The sequence below is a fragment of the Adiantum capillus-veneris genome, chromosome 18 (genome assembly GCF_014529385.1).
Source record: "Adiantum capillus-veneris isolate H3 chromosome 18, ASM1452938v2, whole genome shotgun sequence".
NCBI lineage: Eukaryota > Viridiplantae > Streptophyta > Polypodiopsida > Polypodiales > Pteridaceae > Adiantum > Adiantum capillus-veneris.
The window spans coordinates 101,396,984-101,416,810 of NC_140948.1; the positions used below are offsets into that span (position 1 = coordinate 101,396,984).

Consider the following 19,827-nt stretch of genomic DNA (forward strand, 5'->3'; position numbering starts at 1 on the left):
ACGTGGGGCCCACATGTGTACAGGTAGGACAGGGTGTACATAGTGCAGCGATTTTCAATATTATCAGTACCAGTGTGTTTTTTCTACAATAAGGAGGAGTTGGTAGCAAGTAAAACTTCTCGAGGAAGCTATCCGCGGGCCGACGACATGAGGTAAGCAAGTGCGTCAGATGGCATCGAGTGGCGTCAGGAGGTCGAACGGGGTCAATATTTGCACGTGGATGAATACGAACACAACGTGGGTGTTTTCTTGTGAGAGGTATGCAGAAAGGTCATCATTAAGACCACTTTTTGGGGCCACTTCACGTGGTTGCGAGACGCATTATTGAAAAGAAATGAGTGCCAGGTGTGCGGATGATGCAAAAAGGTGACAACTATGCACTGCGAGGTCAGTTTTTGGCCTGTTCGGGGTCCGTTTGAGGTCATCTAAAAGACCAAGGGTGCCCAACTAAAAAAGCTAAGTGTGGGAACTGAAAAAACAGAGAGAAGACCATAAAAAAACGTGGAGAAGAGAGGAGGAACAGCCGCAGGTGTGTTTTTGCTCATTTTGGAGCCTGTTTTGGCCGTAAACTGCTCATCCGAGGTCGGATTTCAGCACTTTGACATTGTAGACTCGGGTTTTGGGCCGTTCCGGACGCGATGGCGCTGTCCATTTTGCCAAATTCCTCCCTCTTTTTCTGTTGTTTTGGCTGTGTAAGTTTCTCCTATGAGCGAAGTTTCTGCTCCAGTTTGTGATTGTATCTGGTATCTTTTACCCATATTGTGTAAACTATTTGCCCCATTGGTGTTGGCCCAAGCTCATTTGTATCTAAACATCAGAAGTTCTCCTCTTTTGACTTGAGTTTTTTGGTTGTGTGTGTGTATGCGTGTCTCTCTGTGTGGAGTGGGTAAATGGATAGTCTCTCTTCTCTCACTCCATAGGTGTGTTCCCTGTCTCGGCCAGGTGTGTTGTGTAAGCCGAGTGGTGCCCCATAGTGTGTGTGTGTGTGTATCTTCCCAAGAGTGTGTGTCGGGTCGTTATAGAGACATTATGTGTGTTTCCATCCCGCTCACATTCTTATGGCGCCCCCACGGAGGATCTTCTTCGAGTACCTTCTGCTTCGAGCTTCGAGATTCTGGGTTACAGGTTACAGGGACAAGTACAGATACAGGTGATTCACACAGGTACAGGTAGCTGGAGTACAGTGATATACTAACAGTGATGTCACTTGCAGTTGTTGTGGGTATGCATCACTTGGCACCTATTTGAGCGCATTGTCTGCTGGATTGTACGTTACTTGTGGAAACTGCCATTGTACACATTTGTGGAGCCATACTTGGTTGTATTTGGCAGTCCCAGCCATTTCTGAGACTTGGTCTAGAAGATAGTCATTTCTGAGACTTGACTATACGCGATTTGCATTGGCCTTCGTGTGAGGGTCGATAGCGTGAGGTTTTTATTGAGCTGAGGGATTCTCAAATGTGGAGATCCTTTCGGTGATACAGGTGGCTGGAGCACCCTTTTCGTGACCTCGCCATAGGCTATGTACTAGTGATTCCTACTTGATGCTCGGGTCCTATTGTTGGCAGTTTATGCATACATATACAGTCTATATTTTGGGTTCTCACTGCTCTACTTCTGGGGAAACTCTGCCAAAATTTTTCCAAGTTATGATGGCTGGTCTTTTGGTCTTTTAAGGCATTTATGCTGTTATGCTGCTGAAATTTTGGCAAAATCAGAGGTTAAGTCAGGTGTGCCTTCTTGGGAGCTTCATGGTTGGCTTTAATGGATGATCAAAATGGCCCTCAATTCACTCCATTTCATTTAACTCAAAGAATCCAGATAAATGTTCATGTGTCCAGGAAGATTTTTTTCCAGCAACGCATAGTCTTTATGTTCGGGCCAAGAAGATTATGAGAGATCTTGGAATGTCCTTTGCCTGTTGTAATTCCGATGATCAACTATGAAAACTCATTTGATGTGCATGTGTTTGTCCTTATCTAAAGTTGAGCTCCATTGAAGTTTTTGGGGATTGGGTAGTCAAAAGTTTTGGGTTCTTACACGTGTGTTCAAAGGGGTTCTCAAAGCATTGTAACTTGGGTAGCCATGGCTTTCTCTTATCCGGAGTTTCATGGAAGAAGTGATGAAGATGTGGAAGACTTTTTGGAAAAGATGGAGGTTGTCTGCATTAGCAACCAGATTCATGACCCTGCGCAGATGTTACGCCTTCTTCAAATTTGTTTGAAGAGTGATGCACGAGTTTGGTCCAAAGCATTTGAAGAGGAGTTGCGTGCAGCGGATCCACCCGTAAGATTGAGTTGGGACAATCTAAGGCATGGGTTGGAAGTGGAGTTTGTGAAGATAGAAGATCCTGACAAAGTGTGGCAAGAAGTACAAGGTTTGGTGAAAAAGGAAGGTCAGCCAGTAGATACGTACATACGTAAGTTCTCATTGGCATGGGAGCGGATGTGCAAGGCCTTAGCACCACAGGTATCCCCGCCTCACATGATGAAGAAGGACAGGTTCTTGGCTGGTCTTTAGGAAAATATACGTTGGAGAGTGGAGCTAAAGAAGCCTAGGACATATGAAGATGCACTAGAGGTAGCAAGGAACAAAGAGTGGAAGTTGAGGAAAATGAGCCAGTTAGGGGTGGAGTCTTTGCCCATGAGGTCTGAATTTCAGCCTATAGAGTCTTTACAAGGTCGCATGTCAGGGGTTCATCATGAACCAGTGGTTCCTGTTACTACTCAGGTTATGCCAACAGTGGTCACTACATCGGTGCAAGATGATGGGCTAAGGCAAGACATGAGGCAAGTGGTAGATTTGATGAAGAATCTCAGCTTAAACATGCTAGGTCAAGTGGGAAATAATCGAGGTCGAGGGAGGTTTGCAAATCAGCCAGGAGGTGAAGAAAGGCCTAAGAATGGTGTTGGACAAAGCAATGGTAGGTTTTGGAGGCAGACGCCCACATGTTATAATTGTGGAGAGTTGGGTCACATCAGCTCGCAATGTGATAAGCCACCAAGGATGGGGAGAGACATGTATCCATTGCCAAGACAGGTGCTAACTAGGTCAAATGATTATGGCATCGAAATTAAGGGAGACGAAGGAACCAGTGGACTGACCAAGGAGGAAAAGGGAAAGACAAAAGTGCTAAGTGTAGTCACCTTGGAGAAGGCATCAAAGCTAGAGGATACATTAGTGATGCCTATTGGGAAGAGGACCACAGAGGATAAGGAAGGAAGAAGTGCCCCAGGTCCTAGTAAGAAGACCTGGAAAGAGCCATGAAGGCGAGGATGTCAAGGCCAAGAGGAAAAGGAGAGCTCGTCGAAAGTTTCATGTTTCAGATTTTCCACTAGGGGATGGGCAATTAAGCTATGACTTGAAGGAGGATCTGACGAGCAGAAAGGCAGATGTTACTTTTGGGCAGCTTATAAAGATGGTGCCTAAGCTAAAGCGACACTCGAAGAGGATGGTTAACCCAATGGAGAAAGAGCCAGAGAGAGGTTCAGTAAAGGTGTTGACAATGGATGAGCTACCAAACATTTGTCCAATAGTAGATGTGTGGCTTAAAAGGAAAAATTTGGGACAAGGTTATGTGGATGGCGGAGCCCAAATATGCGTCATAATACACTCATGCGTTGAGAAGATGGGTCTCACAGTGGCTGGGGTGTCAGGTTTCCGGATTAGATTAGCAAACCATCAGAAAGTAAAATGCTTGGGTGTTGTAAAGAGCTTAGAAGTGGAGGCATATGATGCAAAGGCAATGGTTGATTTTCGTGTGATGCCAGCAGGGTTGGGAGCATATCCTATTATACTGGGCAGACCATGGTTACGTGCAATGGGAGCTGTTCAAGATTGGCGACATGGTACGATTAGCCTCTGTGGAAAGACAGGTACCAAGAAGCTTTATAATATGGACACAAGGAAACGATTAGAGGAGCTTTATGAAGATGAGGATGAGTCTAGTCATGAAGACTCTTCCACGGTGACAGATGAGGACAGTGATAGCACTACCAGCAATGATGAGGATGCTGATGTTGCATTTCTTTTGATAGACAAAGAAATCCAGGAGTTTGGTTTAGTTGCATTTGCGAATGAGGTTGAAGATGAAAGTGAAGGGCCTTATGAAGTGATTGAAGAGCTGATGCAAACCAAGGTTGAGTTGTCAAAGAAGCAGGAATTGATGACACAAATGATCAGTGGAGACCTCTCAGCTATGGAGAAGGATATATATTTGCACATGCTGGCTAGTTTTCCTGATTTGTTCATTACTTCATATGAAGAGATCAGAGGGTTCAAGGACGAAGAGATGCATATAGAGCTGAAAGAAGATGCTAAGCCAGTGCGGAAAAGGCTAAGAAGGATGGGTCAAGAGCAAATGGAAGCCTTGCGAGAAGAGGTGGACAAGTTGTTGAAGGCAGGGTTCATAGTCCCTGTGGAGACCACAGAATGGGTGAGTCCAGTTGTAGTCAGTCCAAAGAAGGATAGGAAGTTGAGAATTTGTGTAGATTTTAAATCCTTAAACGCAGCCACTAAGAAGAACCCATATCCTCTTCCATTCATCGATCAGATCTTGGATTCAGTGGCAGGTTATGAGAGGTACAGTGTGTGTGATGGTTTTTCGGGCTATTTTCAATTGAAGATTGCTCTTAAAGACCGCACAAAGACCACTTTTATTACGCCATGGGGCTGCTATTGCTACACAGTATTGCCATTTGGGTTGTCAAATGGACCTTCCTTCTATCAAGAGAGAGCAAATTGGGTGTTGGAACCATTCATTGATAGTTGTGTTAAAGCTTTTATGGATGACTTCTGTGTTTATAGCAGTAGGGATGAACACCATGAGAAGCTACAAATGCTATTGGCTCGATATGATGAATGTGGAGGACAACTAAATCCAAAGAAATGTCATCTAGCACAGCCAAGGGTGAAGTTATTGGGCCACATGGTGTCAGAAAATGGCATTGAGGCTGATCCAGACAAGGTTAAGTCTATTATTCTTCTTCCATCACCTACGAGTACGAAGCAATTGGCAACCTTTATACACAAAGTGAAGTACATGGCAAGGTTTATTCCATTGTCTTCTCAGATTCTTTATCCATTACAACAAGTGGCAAAGCATGATCCATTGCAATGGGATGACAAGTGTGAAGAAGTGTTTCAAGAGGTGAAAGAGGTGTTAGGGGGGTTATCAGCCATGCAGGCTCCTGATTGGGAGCAAGTGTTTTATGTAAATCCATCAATAGGGGAGGATGCCATTGGAGCCATGCTATTGCAAAAGGGGAAGGGAAGCCATTATATGAGGCCAGTGTATTGTGCAAGCCGTGTGAAGCTGGTAGCAGAGAGAAAATTCTCGGAAGTAGAGCTGGTGATGGCCAGTGTAATATTTGCTTGTCGACGATTTCGTCATTACTTGCTACCACGACCTTTTGTTTTCTTGACGAGTTATGCCTTTTTGCCACAATTAATTAATGGCACTAACATGTCAAATGTGGTCAAGAAATGGGTAATTGAGCTGCAAGAATTTGAGTTCTCTTTTCTAGTGGAAGATAGTACAAGGGCTACCCTAGCTGATTTGTTGACCTACAAGGAGAATCCCCTTATTGTTAAGGAAGAGGTGGTGAGAAAGGTAGTTGAAGAAGTGCCACAGATCAACGATGCACATGTGTTGTTCTTTGATGGTTCATACAGAAAGAGCCATGGTGCAGCTTCAGGGGGTATAGCACTTAATGATCCAGAGGGGAAGCTAGTATGCAAGAGGGTTTAAATTGGATGCTCATAGTAACAATGAGACTGAATATGCTACTCTGGAAGCCGGATTACACATTTGTTTGAAGCATGGGGTTCGAAGGTTGAGCATAAAAGGTGATGCCTTGTTAGTGGTGAAGCAAGTGCTGGGTGTGGAAGAGCAAGAACACTTCATTGAAGGAAATGTGCTTCAGAATTAAAGGCCTGTTAAAAAAGTTCGAAGCATGGATCATCAGACACATTGAACGTGCTCTAAATGGAGAGGCACATGAAGCAGCTCAAGGCATGATTGGGGAGCTATTTGTGTTGAGGACCACTTTACCTCTTTATCATGGCCGGGAAAGTTTGGCTCAAGAAGAGGAGTTTTTGCTAACAGGAATCATTCCAAAGGAGATTCAGAAGTCTAAGAAGTATGGCTTTGTGCGTAGAGCATACAGGTACAAATTGATTGGTGATGTCTTATACATGAAAGGGGTTGATCTCGTGTTGAGACGTGTACCTTGGCGAGAGGAGCTTTATAGAGTGTTGGAAGAGAATCATGAAGGCGCATGTGGTGGCCATTTTGCTCTAAAGATCACCTTGCATAAGATTTTGCAAGAGGGGTATGTATGGCCTAGTTTGCACAAGGATGTTCACCATTGGTGTAGGTCTTGCAATAAGTGTCAAGCATTTGGGAAGAGAGTGTTGAAGCCAGAGCTACGAAAAACCATTATGGCATTTGATGTGTTTGAAAAGTGGGGGATTGATGCAATAGGCCCGTTACCTATCACAAGCAGGGGAAAAAGCTATATCTTGACGACAGTGGACTATCTCTCTAGATGGGCAGAGGCTATAGCAGTAAAACAGATCACTGCAAAGGATGTGGCAAAATTTGTGTATGATGAAATATGTTGCAAGTTTGGGGTGCCATTAGAGCTACTTTCAGATAAGGGGCCAGGATTTAGAGCTAAACTGCTAGACTTCTTATGCACAAAGATGAAGACTAGACACCAGCATACCACTCCTTATTACCCGCAGTGTAATGGCTTAAATGAAAGATTCAATGGTGAGTTGGTACAAAATTCAAATTCTTTCTAAAGTGACAGAGCACCAAGGAAAGAATTGGGATTTGGAATTGCCTAGTGCATTATGGGCTTATCGTACTTCGGTGAAGACAGGTACAAGGTTTACTCCATTTCATTTGGTGTGTGGAAAGGAAGCACTATTGCCTGTGGAGGTAGAGTTGCCTGCGGTCAAGATGTTAGAGAAGTTGCTTGGGCCGCCTAGTGATGCATTCAAAGAGAGGCTCTTGCAGTTACAAGAGGTCCAGTTGGATAGGATGAGCGCATTGGAGCATTATGGGCAGATGTAGGATAAGGCTTTGGCAAAGATAAATGAGAAGGTCAAAAGTAAGGGTATCAAGAAACATGACTTGGTTTTGCGCTACAACAGTAAGCTAGACAACACCTTCCAAAAGAAGTTTCAAATTAAGTGGGAAGGCCCTTTCAAGGTAGTGTAGTGTTTTCCAAATGGCACATATCAGCTGGCTAACTTGGATGGTGTTCTACATAAGTCAAGGGTAAATGGATTGCGTCTTAAATTATATCATGCTAGATTGATGATGGTGGAGCAAGATGAGTTGTCTATGGATCAAGCAGTGTTGGTGCGGGATGAGGAGACCTGTGATGCGGCGAGTCTCATATCTCTCTTTGCTGCTGCTGATCATGAATGATCTAGCAAGCTAGGGGATGGGCAAATTATGTCAAGAGTTTTTTGGAACAAGGGATTGCGCATATGTACATATACATGCATGGTGCATCAAATAAAGGATTGCCCAATTTCCATAGCCAGGTGGTTACGTGGGACCCACGTGTGTACAGGTAGGACAGGGTGTACATAGTGCAACGATTTTCACTATTATCAGTACCAGTGTGTTTTTTCTACAATAAGGAGGAGTTGGTAGCGCGTAAAACTTCTCGAGGAAGCTATCCACGGGCCGACGACATGAGATAAGCAGGTGTGTCAGATGGCATCGAGTGGCGTCAGGAGGTCGAACGGGGTCAATATTTGCACGTGGATGAATACGGACACAACGTGGGTGTTTTCTTGTGAGAGGTATGCAGAAAGGTCATCATTAGGACCACTTTTTGGGGCCACTTCACGTGGTTGCGAGACGCATTATTGAAAAGAAATGAGTACCAGGTGTGCGGATGATGCAAAAAGGTGACAACTATGCACTGCGAGGTCAGTTTTTGGCCTGTTCGGGGTCCGTTTGAGGTCATCTAAAAGGCCAAGGGTGCCCAACTAAAAAAGCTAAGTGTGGGAACTGAAAAAACAGAGAGAGGACCAAAAAAAACGTGGAGAAGAGAGGAGGAACAGCCGCAGGTGTGTTTTTGCTCATTTTGGAGCCTGTTTTGGCCGTAAACTGCTCATCCGAGGTCGGATTTGAGCACTTTGACATTGTAGACTGGGGTTCTGGGCCGTTCCGGACGCGATGGCGCTGTCCTTTTTGCCAAATTCCTCCCTCTTTTTTTGTTGTTTTGGCTGTGTAAGTTTCTCCTATGAGCGAAGTTTCTGCTCCAGTTTGTGATTGTATCTTGTATCTTTTACCCATATTGTGTAAACTATTTGCCCCATTGGTGTTGGCCCAAGCTCATTTGTATCTAAACATCAGAAGTTCTCCTCTTTTGAGCTGAGTTTTTTGGTTGTGTGTGTGTGTGTCTCTCTGTGTGGAGTGGATAAATGGATAGTCTCTCTCCTCTCACTCCATAGGTGTGTTCCCTGTCTCGGCCAGGTGTGTTGTGTAAGTCGAGTGGTGTCCCATAGTGTGTGTGTGTATCTTCCCAAGAGAGTGTGTCGGGTCGTTATAGAGGCATTCTGTGTGTTTCCATCCCGCTCACAACGCGAACACATTTCATGGCCCAAAATAGCAGTTCCCTAAATTTTAGGAGATGCTTCCGTTGGGCTCCCACAGGTTTTCTGACCATCTATCCTCATTGGGACTGCATCCAAAAGTGCAATGTGGCCTAACTGTCGGATACTTTCTGTTGGTGATCCCACCTTGACTTTATGCCTTTATTGAGTTCACTTCCTAGTATCCACCAACTTGCTAAGTGCGACGAGGGAACCTACATGATCTTAAACTGAGCCTAGACATCTTTTTACTTTACGAGTTCCAGTGCCGACCAACTTTCCGTCTGCGGGTGAAACTACCGTTCACATTGGCCATATAATGTCCGACCATTTGCAAATTCAAAAAGAGGGTCTCAAAAATTAAACAAAAATCATTGGAAAGAAACCAACAACTAAGGTTAACAGTTGCCACGTCCTCGTGACATACCCCCCTCTTGAAATCGCAAACGTCCTCGATTGCATACCATAAATACATGCCATTGATCTTGTGCTATCAACACTCTTTTATCATCCCATGTATCCGCAAGAAAGGTCGTAACACATAGATACAAATGACTTAATGAGACCTTCATACTTTTGTCATTTCCATCTATTACACTGAATTCATATGTACATTAGATGTACTAGCTTTATCATTACCCCTCCTTTGCACACGTTGGGTTGGGGCATACGTAGGTTGTAACCCACAGGCTTCAAGGTAAAGCTGCAATACATTTGGTGACTCTGACAGTTCATGCTCTTCCATCCACTTTGCATCCATAGGTGGATAGTTCCTGAACTTCACCAAATAGCATCTTGCAACCTGTCCCTTAACTTTTTACCTGTGCAAAAGGCTGTTGCCTTTGCAAACGAGCATAATTCCACAACACTGATGTACCACCCACAACCAAGCAAGCTCAAATTTCAAGATGATTTACCAATGCGTCATAGAATCCAAGCAATCGCCTCAGAGAATCGGCAAGCAACGTGTCACCTGGCAGACCCACATCACTCCTGCACGAGATCTAGTGGCCAATCTACCACCGTGAGACCTCTCCCTATCTCACCTTGGTTCACACTTGCAAACCCTAAAAACGCAGCAGAAGATCAGCCCTAATTTGACCACTTTTTAGCAGCGCGTACATGCGGAATTTTATGTCTGTCCTGTGAAGAGGAACCCTCTTCCATAATGTCCTTCCCTTTGTCGGCCATAGTGTAATCCCGCGTTCCTGTACTCTTTGTCTTTACCCAAAACAATCCAGGCTCACTCTTTGAGGAAAAAGTGATTGATATCCCGGCAATGGAACCTTGAAACCGGCCCGTGGGGCTGTAGGCGTTGGCTTTCACCCGAAATTCTTTACTTTAGACACACACACAGAGCACTTTGCAAAAAGAACCTGCGACGGGAATTAACACTTGAATACACACATGGCTTGGAAGCTAGAATGCCCTGAGCAGACGCCGACAACCTGTAGGCCCCAAAATTGGCGCCCCTTTCGGTATTTCTTTATTCTTTGAGAGGGTAAATTTACAAAGTAGAGTCCTGGGAATCCTTTGTCTATATCCAACTAGATACCACTTGAATTGGCCAAATTTCGGCAACATAACAGCCCCAAAACTTGCGCGAAACCAATTCCCTTGCTGGAACTCACTTCCACTGGCATAAACCCTCTGATTCCTGCCCAAAAATAGTAAATTTAGCATGCTGTATTTACTGGTTTTTGCCTTGTTTTAAGCCCCAAACAGTCCCCTGACTGTCCTCTGTCAGTGGGGCACTATTCCCAATGGTTCTCGCGTCCGTATGGCTGAAAAACAGTCAATTTACAGCGCAAACACAGCGCTAAAAACGCACCTGTACGGTGAGGTTATGACCCTCACCGATGCCTGCTTTGGAGTAGCAGCTAGCTACCCCTGTTCCTACTCAAGGAGACTCTTGCCTCAGCACAAAAGCATGAACCCACACAGCTGTACATCAGTCAAATGAAGAGCCCTCTTATGGGGCATCACATAACTGCACGTAGGGGAGAGAGAGAGCAGTGTATAGTGTGCAGGGCATCACTCCTAGCACCACATTGTACATGGGAGGGAAAGAAAGCACTCCATAGCTCTTAACCTGTGACCAGTTCTCAATGAAGCATCCCCCCAACGTAAATCGAGGCCCCCCTCTTCTGTCCTTAACTTGTAATGCATCTGTGAACAAATAGATGCAAAAAGGGAGAGATTTCCATGGCTGCCAATACCTGCGTATCGCTGAAAACGCAGCAAAACAGCCCTATAAACACGCATCTGATGCCTTCCAATGCTGAAAATGAGCTCCTTAGTCTTAGGTAAAGTCATGAAAAGCTCAAAAATGGAGAGAGATGGCTGAAAATCAGAGTTATCAACCTCCAAAATTGCTCCAAAGAGTCAGTTTTACGAGTTTTGTTCTCCCAAACTTGGTAAATTGACCAAAAAGTGCCACTTGGCACTCATGCATGCAATTTCCCCGCATTGGGATTCCCGCTTAAAAATCTCTCAACTGGTGCATCAGTTGACTTCGCGGCAGAGTTGTAAAATGTTCCCCTAGTCATACTGGAGATAATGAAGCGAACACATTTCATGGCCCAAAATAGTAGTTCTTTAAATTTTAGGAGATGCTTCCGTTGGGCTCCCACTAGTTTTCTGACCATCTATCCTCATTGGGACCGCATCCAAAATTGCAATGTGGCCCAACTGTCGAATACTTTCTGTTGGTGATCCCACCTTGACTTTATGCCTTTATTGAGTTCACTTCCTAGTATCCACCAACTTGCTAAGTGCGACGGGGGGACCTACATGATCTTGAATTGAGCCTAGACATCCTTTTACTTTACGAGTTCCAGTGCCGACCAACTTTTCGTCTGCGGGTGAAACTACCGTTCACATTGGCCATACAATGTCCGACCATTTGCAACTTCAAAAAGAGGGTCTCAAAAATTAAACAAAAATCATTGGAAAGAAACCAACAACTAAGGTTAGCAATTGCCACGTCCTCGTGACACGTGCCTAGAGGTATTGGCCGCAAAGACTGGCGCCCCTTTCGGTATTTCTTTTTATATTAATCTGAGTTCAAAGTACAAGAGTGCGGGCAGGCGCTCGCACTCGACTCTGCGTCCAGATGCTCTGAGTTGTGAGAGGCCTGCTCACATATTTTAAGTTACAAGGTGCCAAAAGCAGAGCCCCAAAAGCTGAAAATCAAAAAGCCCATAAATAAAGCAAAGGCTCTTTCTCTCTCTTGCGTATAAAATAAAGCAATTTCCAAAAAGCTATCCAATCAAAAGCTTTTAACATAAAGCAGAAGCTTTTTCTCTCTCATTCTTCTATGCTTTTATAAAATAAAAGCAAAAGCTTCTCTCTCTCTCATCTCTTGCGTTGAGTAAAGGCAAAAGCCAAAATCTGCCCAACTTTTCGTAAATCACGTTGGTGTCCGTACAGCAGGCCACGTGTCATCCGGCCTCGTGTCAGCAAATCATGGTTAATTTAGGGTTAGGGTTATGGCAGAATTAGGGTTTCTTTCCGTAAATCACGCTGGTGTCCGTACAGCAGGCCACATGTCAGCCGGCCACGTCAGCAAATCAGGGTTAGGTTAGGGTTAGGGTTATGGCAGAATTAGGGTTTTTGATTTTAGGGTTAGGGTTTCGGGCAAAATTAGGGTTTTTGATTTTAGGGTTAGAGTTTCAATAGAATTAGGGTTTCGGACATAATTGGGGTTTTTGATTTTAGGATTAGGGTTTCAACAAAATTAGGGTTTTGGATTTTAGGGTTAGGTTTTCATCAGAATTAGGGTTTTGGGCAGCCACATCATCACTTTGTGACAATTTCATTTCCAGATAGTCCATGTTCAGGGACATAAGAATTTAGTGGCAGATGCATGTCTAGAAAGCCCTTAGTTTTGGCTATGTCCGCGATACATCAAGCTTCAAAGATATGATTGATCAATACGCCGATCCTGATTTTGCAGATATCTTTCACTGGATACAGCGTGGGGAGCTAGTCGCAGGCTATTCCATACAGGACAGCTATTTGTTGCGAGTAACAACTCATCACAAGATTCTGGAAAAAATCAGATGGTAGCACATCCGAATGTTCCGATGAACTAAGGGAACCAGATGCAAGTCCATCAGAGGATTTCGGAGAAAGGGGATCAGATGATAGAGCGACTCAAAGGTGCGATGAGTGAAACTGGCGTGCCAATGGACAAGGAAAGCTAGCGAAGCTACTCACACATCCCAGGGCACAAGGAAAGAAAGGAAAAGGGAATCAGCTAGTAGAACAGAGAATTCCCCACACCCAAGATAAATTTTTTGAAGCGGATCAGTATACAAGAGATTTGGACACTCCTTTAGCCAAGGTTCGTGAGGCTCTTGAGAAGTCTCAAGCACGGCATAAGAAGGCAGCTGATAGACATCGACGTAACTTTCAGTCGAAGGAAGATGATTAGCTGCTCTTACGGCTTGAGAAGGCACGCCTAAGGAAATGAAAGAGAAAGGAGCGGCTTTTTCTGAATCTAAGAAAGCAGTACTATGGCCTTTCCAGATTCAACAGAAGATAAATGATGTATCCTTCACACTGAAGTTGCCAAATACTTGGAAGATTCACAATGCTTTTCATGTGAGTCTCTTGAAACCTTTTAAGGGTGAGGTGTCAGTCTCGACAGGGAGCCTAAGGAGCAACCTAAAGTGGAAGAGAGCGAGGAGATACTCGTTCCGGAACACATACTAGCTCACAAGGAAAGGAAAGTGAAAGGTAAAGTGAACAGCGGTTCGTAGTCAAGAACTATCCGGCATTGGATGCGAAGAGGATGGAGGGAGGACCTAGCAGATACTCCTCAGATTTGGAACTTTACCTTGAGGTTGTTGGTCTAGCTTCGACTACTCCGAGAGATCCCGTGGATCAACACGGTTGAATCTAGTGATACCACTGTAACAAACTTGGGCACCCCAAGTCTAGAATCTATCACGACACGAGAGAGTCACTTGAAATACTTCACAACTTTAAAATCACAGTTCAATTTGGTCGACATGGCCCGGTGTAGTTCCGTGCCCAGAGAGATTGGCCCCAAAGACTGGCACCCCTTTCGGTATTTCTTTTATATTAATCTTTGAGCAAAGTACAACTCTCAAAGGGTCCTCTGCTCTCAGACTCTGCATCCAGATGCTATGGAGAGTGAGGCCCTTAGGACTCTTTTATTCTTACAAGGGATGCCCAAAAGCAGAGCCCCAAAATCCTCACACTCAAAAGAAAAATAGTCTCAAAAACAACTGTTCCCAAAATCTATCAGCAAAAAGCACAAGCATGATTTACAAAAATCCGTACAACTGCCACGTTAGCAATCAGCACAAAACGCGGAAATCCATATAGTCTGCCACATCATCATGTCAACGTGAAACCCGTTCTGCCACGTCATCACGCCGTACAACCAGCCACGTCACCGTGTTGCCACGCCATCTGTCCGTAATGTCGTCCGGGCGGTCCTGCCACGTCATCATTTTGTGACATACCCCCCTCTTGAAAGAATTGTAATCGCACTCGATTACGCCTGTAAAACCAGACATAAGCCATAAAACAGTTTAGTAGACACTAGCTCTTAAGTACCGACGCACTAGATATGACACATCTAGCACTTGTACAAAGACGACAGTGCTTGAGGTGAATGTTCAATGATTCTCGCACATGACAGTGCTCGAGGCAAATGACTACTTACACACGACAGTGCTTGAGGCGAAAATCTCTATAGACCTGATCGCAATGATATCACTGTAACAAACTTGGGCACCCTAAGTCTAGAATCTATCGCAACACGAGAGAGAATCACTTAAAATACTACACAACTTTAAAATCACATTTCAATTTGGTCGACACGGCCCGACGTAGTTCCGTGCCCAGAGAGATTGGCCCCAAAGACTGGCGCCCCTTTCGGTAATTTTCTTTTATATTAATCTTTGAGCAAAGTACAGCTCCCAAAGGGTCCTCTGCTCTCAGACTCTGCATCCAGATGCTTTGAAGAGTGAGGCCCTTAGGGCTCTTTTATTCTTACAAGGGATGCCCAAAAGCGGAGCCCCAAAATCCTCAAACTCAAAAGCAAAATAGTCTTAAAAGCAACTGTTCCCAAAATCTGCCAGCAAAAAGCACCAACGTGATTTAGGAAAATCCGTACAACTGCCACGTCAGCAATCAACACAAAACGCTGAAATCTGTACAATCTCCCACGTCATCATGTCACCGCAAAATCCGGGTGTCCGTACAGTTCTACCACGTCCTCACGCCGTACAGCCTGCCAGGTCACCGTGTTGCCATGCCATCTGTTCGTACTGTTGTCAGAGGAGTCCTGCCACGTCATCATTTTGTGACAAACGGGACTGCACAAGAGGGAGAGTCACTCCGCTCCTTTGTCACAGATTACCCAGATGGAATAAAGTTACTGATTTTCATTTGGATTCCAGCTATATCGATGGGCTGACAATTTTCTGCTAGAAGACTTTATAAAAGAAGTTCGACACGAGAATTCCCGAGATTGATCTGATTTATGTGTACTCTCACATGTGACTGTGTTTGAGTGCAAGATTGAAAGATGGAATCATTGACGAAAGGACTGCAGCATTTTGGTCTTGAGAATCCATGATCACAAAAAGAATTAGTTAATCCGACAGCGGTGAGGTCGAGTGTGGATCTAGATGCGATTGCTAAACACGTTGCCAGGAATCATGGTCCTAGATCTGGGTGGATATTTATGTGATGATTTGAATATGATGTAAATGTTCAGTGACTGTCGTCTTTGTGCAAGTGCAAGATTTGTGTCGTCTAGTGCGTCGGGACTTGGTACTTAAAGTAAGTGTCTACTAAATTGGTTTATGGCATGTCTCTTTTTGCAACATAATCGAGGGCAATTTACAATTCTTTCAAGAGGGGGGTATGTCACAAAATGATGACGTGGCAAATCCGCCCGGAAATTGACAAGATCTAAAGATTATAAGTTGGAACAACTTATAGGGTCCCGTCCGAGGACACAAATAGTAAAAAGAAAGATCGTGTAAAGGCTGCTGTCGCGGCGGGCCGTACGGGCAACCCCGCATTTTGCGCTAACATGTTGACGTGGAAACTGTACGGAATTCCACGATTTGCACTGCCAACTTTTGGCGCCAGTTTTAGGCCAGATGCTTTTGGAACTTGAAGCTTTTGAACTGATTGCTTTTGGGGCTCTACTTTCGGCATCCCTTGTACTGTTTAAGAGAGCCGACGCAAAGGCTGAGAGCAAAGGTCCCTCGAGAGTTGTACTTTGCAATGATTAATAATAAAAAAATACCGAAAGGGACGCCAAAGTTTGTGGCCAATAACTCTGGGCACGGAACTCCACCGGGCCATGTCGACACTCTCTCTCTCTCTCTCTCTCTCTCTCTCTCTCTCTCTCTCTCTCTCTCTCTCTCTCTCTCTCTCTCTCTCTCTCTCTCTCTCTATCTATCTATCTATATTAAAGTTCAATAATTTTGAAGTTTTTATTCGTGTGTTGCTAATGATTTCTCGCTTGGAGTGTACAAGCCTGTTACATGCCTCCCAAAAGGTACAGATGTTGTCAAGGATACTGCGCTCCATGACAAAACCTGTCTGTGTCTCATATATAATGCTCTCAAGTAGCGGCTGAATCCTCAAACTCAGAGCTTTTGCTAAGATTTTGTAGGCTAAGTTGACAATAGTGATAGACTGCCACTGCCAAATCTCATCCAAGGAGCCTCCCTCCTTGGTAATAAGGTAAATCAGACCCTCACGCATGCTGTCAGGCATCTCACCAGTGTGCAATATGTGCTAATAGGCGCTACATAGATCAGAACGAAGCAGATCCCACTACTCCAAGAAAAAATTGGGCGTCAAACCATCCTCCCCTGGGCAGCTACCTCAGGGGAGAGCCCTGAGGACCTCACGAAGCTCCTCCAACTGGAGAGGCATCTCTAGTCTCTGATGCATCTCTTTAGTAGCTAGGCAAGGCATTTGTGCCCGTGGCTCGACTAAAAGCAACTCACAGTAAAAGTCAGTAGCAACCGCACACATATCCTCAAGCTCAGCAGCAACTGACCCGTCAAGTCTCCTCAATTGGCTAACAGTGGTGCGCGCATGGCGAGGCCCTCATAGAACTCACCAGTAACTCTGTCGCCCACCTGGGTCCACTGAGATGCCTGTCGATGAAGGGCAACTCGTGGCACGGCTCCTCAATGGTGGTCAGCTCCAGTCAAGCATCCTACATCTGCTCCTCTAACCAAGGACTGTCTAGGTGGCGCTCCTACATCCGGTATAAGGAAGTAATGCCTAGTCTGAGCCACTTCTCCTCCTCCTTAGCCACAGCCAAGCAGGTTGCTTACTCCTGAAGGACGAAGCGACTAAGCTCAGCAAGTCCAATGGCCACTCTGCTAGCAGGGGTACCCTAAGTGCCCAAACTCTGTCCAAAGTGCCAGCACCTTCTCTTTGAGCTCTGTATTTAGCAAAATCCTCTCGGAGATGCGTAGCATCGCACTCCCACTTCTCTGTCTGTCTGTCACAGTGAGAATCACTGGCGTATGATCTGAGAAAGAAGTCCTTGCCAGAATGTAAACAGATCCGCCCACGTCACAAAGGCGGTCACTCGCATGGAAGCGATCTATCCAAGATAGATTCACTCCTCCTACTCTGCAGTCAGAGCCAGAGAAAGATAAGCTCTATGGGGGCCGCACAAAGCAAGCATGTTGCCCAACATCTGAAATCCTCAAGGTCGTACATAAACGCTCCCAAGCTACCAACTCAGCCCTGTGCACAGTGGCATAGCTACCTCCAATCCTATATGAGGGATCCTTCGACATGTTGAAATCTCCCCCAACACACCACTACTCTGCATGTAGCAAAGACTCTACAATGTGTGACCAGAACTCAGCTCGTGCACTTGCCACATTGGGCGCATAGATTTTCAGAAAGCACATGAGGCACCCATGAACATGCATAGTAATCCATTGGGCCCTGCCTGGCACACTAATACCTCTGTCCATAATGGCATGCTGCCATGAGTCCACAATAGTCATACATACCCCTCCTTGAATGCCTCTAGGCCCAAAAGCAGCTGACCAAATTGTCTCATAGTGGCCACGCAGAATCCGACCACATCGCCGAATGCGGCTCTCACAAAGATGGTGCTCTTAAAGCATAAGAATATCAATTATACCACCCACAAGGCATCTCTAAATCTCCTTACGCAAGCGATCCCTCTGACACTGAAACTGGGGTCCACCTAATCCCTACACGTTCCATGAGCCAATCCTCATGGGATCAATGAGAAAAGAACAATGCTGCAACAATAGTCAACCTCGCTATCTTCGTGGATGGGGAGTAATCAGCATCCGAGCGACCCCGAGATACTCGTAACTATAGAGACTATCCAACCCAGGCCCAAAAAGAGCATGCAGTCCGTCGGGCCCCACCATGGCCAAGCTACGATATCATCCACCCTAGCTACATCTCCTACACTGAGGATCAAAGCAGCCCAACCAACAATCCTGCAACGGCATAGGCATCTCCTGCGAAGCACTACATACCAATCATCTGGAATAGCTGCCCCAATCTCAGCCATACACGTAGCTATCCCTTTGTGCATTCCATACTCCTGACAATGAACGTCGCACCTATCAATGTAGCCTGTGACCAATGAAGCAAAGGAAAAGCAGGACCTACATCCCATCTGGCCTAAACATTTCCTCATAGAGGTTGAGCATTACCCTATGTAATCTGCTGTGGCTCGATCCAGTCCACTTGCACCTGCCCAAGTGGAACCTCTGAAAAAATTTCCTCCTCCCACGACAACAGCCACCTGCATGACCATAGCTCTGTTGATTCTTGTATTAAATTACAATTACATAGATATCCTGCACTCTCAAAATGACTACCTGGATACCCAGCTTGGTGATGGCAGCAATCTCTGTTGCTATTGACATGGTAATCTGCAACAAACAGATAAAGCAGATTGCTACTTACTAGAGAAACGCGAACAATTCAAAACTCATTAATCCAACCAGTACCCTGCAAACAAGTTACCTCTCTATATGGATAAGGCTAAGACTTCACATTGAATTGTACAAAAATTCAAACATTGTTGCACCCAAAAACCCACTCTTGCAACTATTGACAAATCTTTGAGATGTAATTTGATAAAAGATCTTGCAAATATAATGGCAAGCCATAGCTTCATCCATTTTCTGAACGGGTTACCCACTCGGAGACATCAGATCAAACCGTACAGTAATACCATGAAACAGCAGTAATACCAGGTTAAAAGCACAAAGAAGGACCTGGGACAATCACCTTAGGGTCTATATTCTGCTGCCCATCACCAGAGAGAGCTTCTCCACTGACTTTTAAAAGCACTCGTCTCCACTTGGGGGTAGCAAGGGAGTCGATTTTAGCCCCAGACAACAAGTTCAATGTGGAGGCGCAGGAAGAAGAGAAACTGCACAAATTCATGACCCAAAACTAACTAACTAACTCTCTCTCTCTCTCTCTCTCTCTCTCTCTCTCTCTCTCTCTCTCTCTCTCTCTCTCTCTCTCTCTCTCTCTCTCTCTGTGACTGATAGTTGTGTACCCAAAGCCCACGTCTCCATATGCCTCCGAGACCGCTCTAAGAGATGGATTGCGATGAGAGCTGAGCAGAGACGAGCTGCTCAGACCAAGAGGAAACGCGGGAAGGGTGTTCAGGAATGGGGTCCCCAGTATCTGTCGCGCGGGCATCTGCAAACTATGCATCCTTCACGTGCCGCATCGATCCTCAGGCCAAAGAGTGACTTCAATGATCTTGTGACGCAGTGTTCGGGAAAAATCATTTCTAAAACCAACACGGAATTTTGAGCTAATTTTTGCTTTTTTTTCTGCCTTCGATTTCTCTCTTCGTTAAAACAATCCTCTCTCTCTCTCTCTCTCTCTCTCTCTCTCTCTCTCTCTCTGTGTGTGCGAAGTCTTGAGTCTTCGAGTTCAACTCTCCTCGTCGGATAGATCTTTAAGGTCTCTTTGGATGATTTCCTACGACGTTAAAATTCTCTTCTTCTTCTTCTTCTTCTCTCTCTCTCTCTCTCTCTCTCTCTCTCTCTCTCTCTCTCCCTCCCCCCTCCTGTGTCATCGGGCACGAGTGCACACTTGTCAGAGTGAGCTCTTTTGTCACATGTCCAGGGGGAGGGGCTGAAATCCCTCCCCATTATAATAGTA

General features: G+C 45.1%; 1 protein-coding gene across 1 annotated transcript in view; it reads right to left on the reverse strand.

Annotated features, from left to right (window-relative positions):
- Positions 1 to 19,428, reverse strand: part of LOC147436100 (uncharacterized) — a 45,265-nt gene extending 25,837 nt beyond the window's left edge. Inside the window, exons 1-4 of the mRNA XM_086488999.1 lie at positions 19,211 to 19,428; positions 18,934 to 19,078; positions 18,519 to 18,572; positions 18,351 to 18,442 (exon numbers count right to left, since the gene is read on the reverse strand). Coding sequence (XP_086345125.1) covers positions 18,351 to 18,442; positions 18,519 to 18,572; positions 18,934 to 19,078; positions 19,211 to 19,371 — 452 coding nt within the window. The 5' untranslated portion in view covers positions 19,372 to 19,428. The remainder of the gene's footprint in view (positions 1 to 18,350; positions 18,443 to 18,518; positions 18,573 to 18,933; positions 19,079 to 19,210) is intronic.
- Between the last annotated feature and the right edge of the window lie 399 nt (positions 19,429 to 19,827).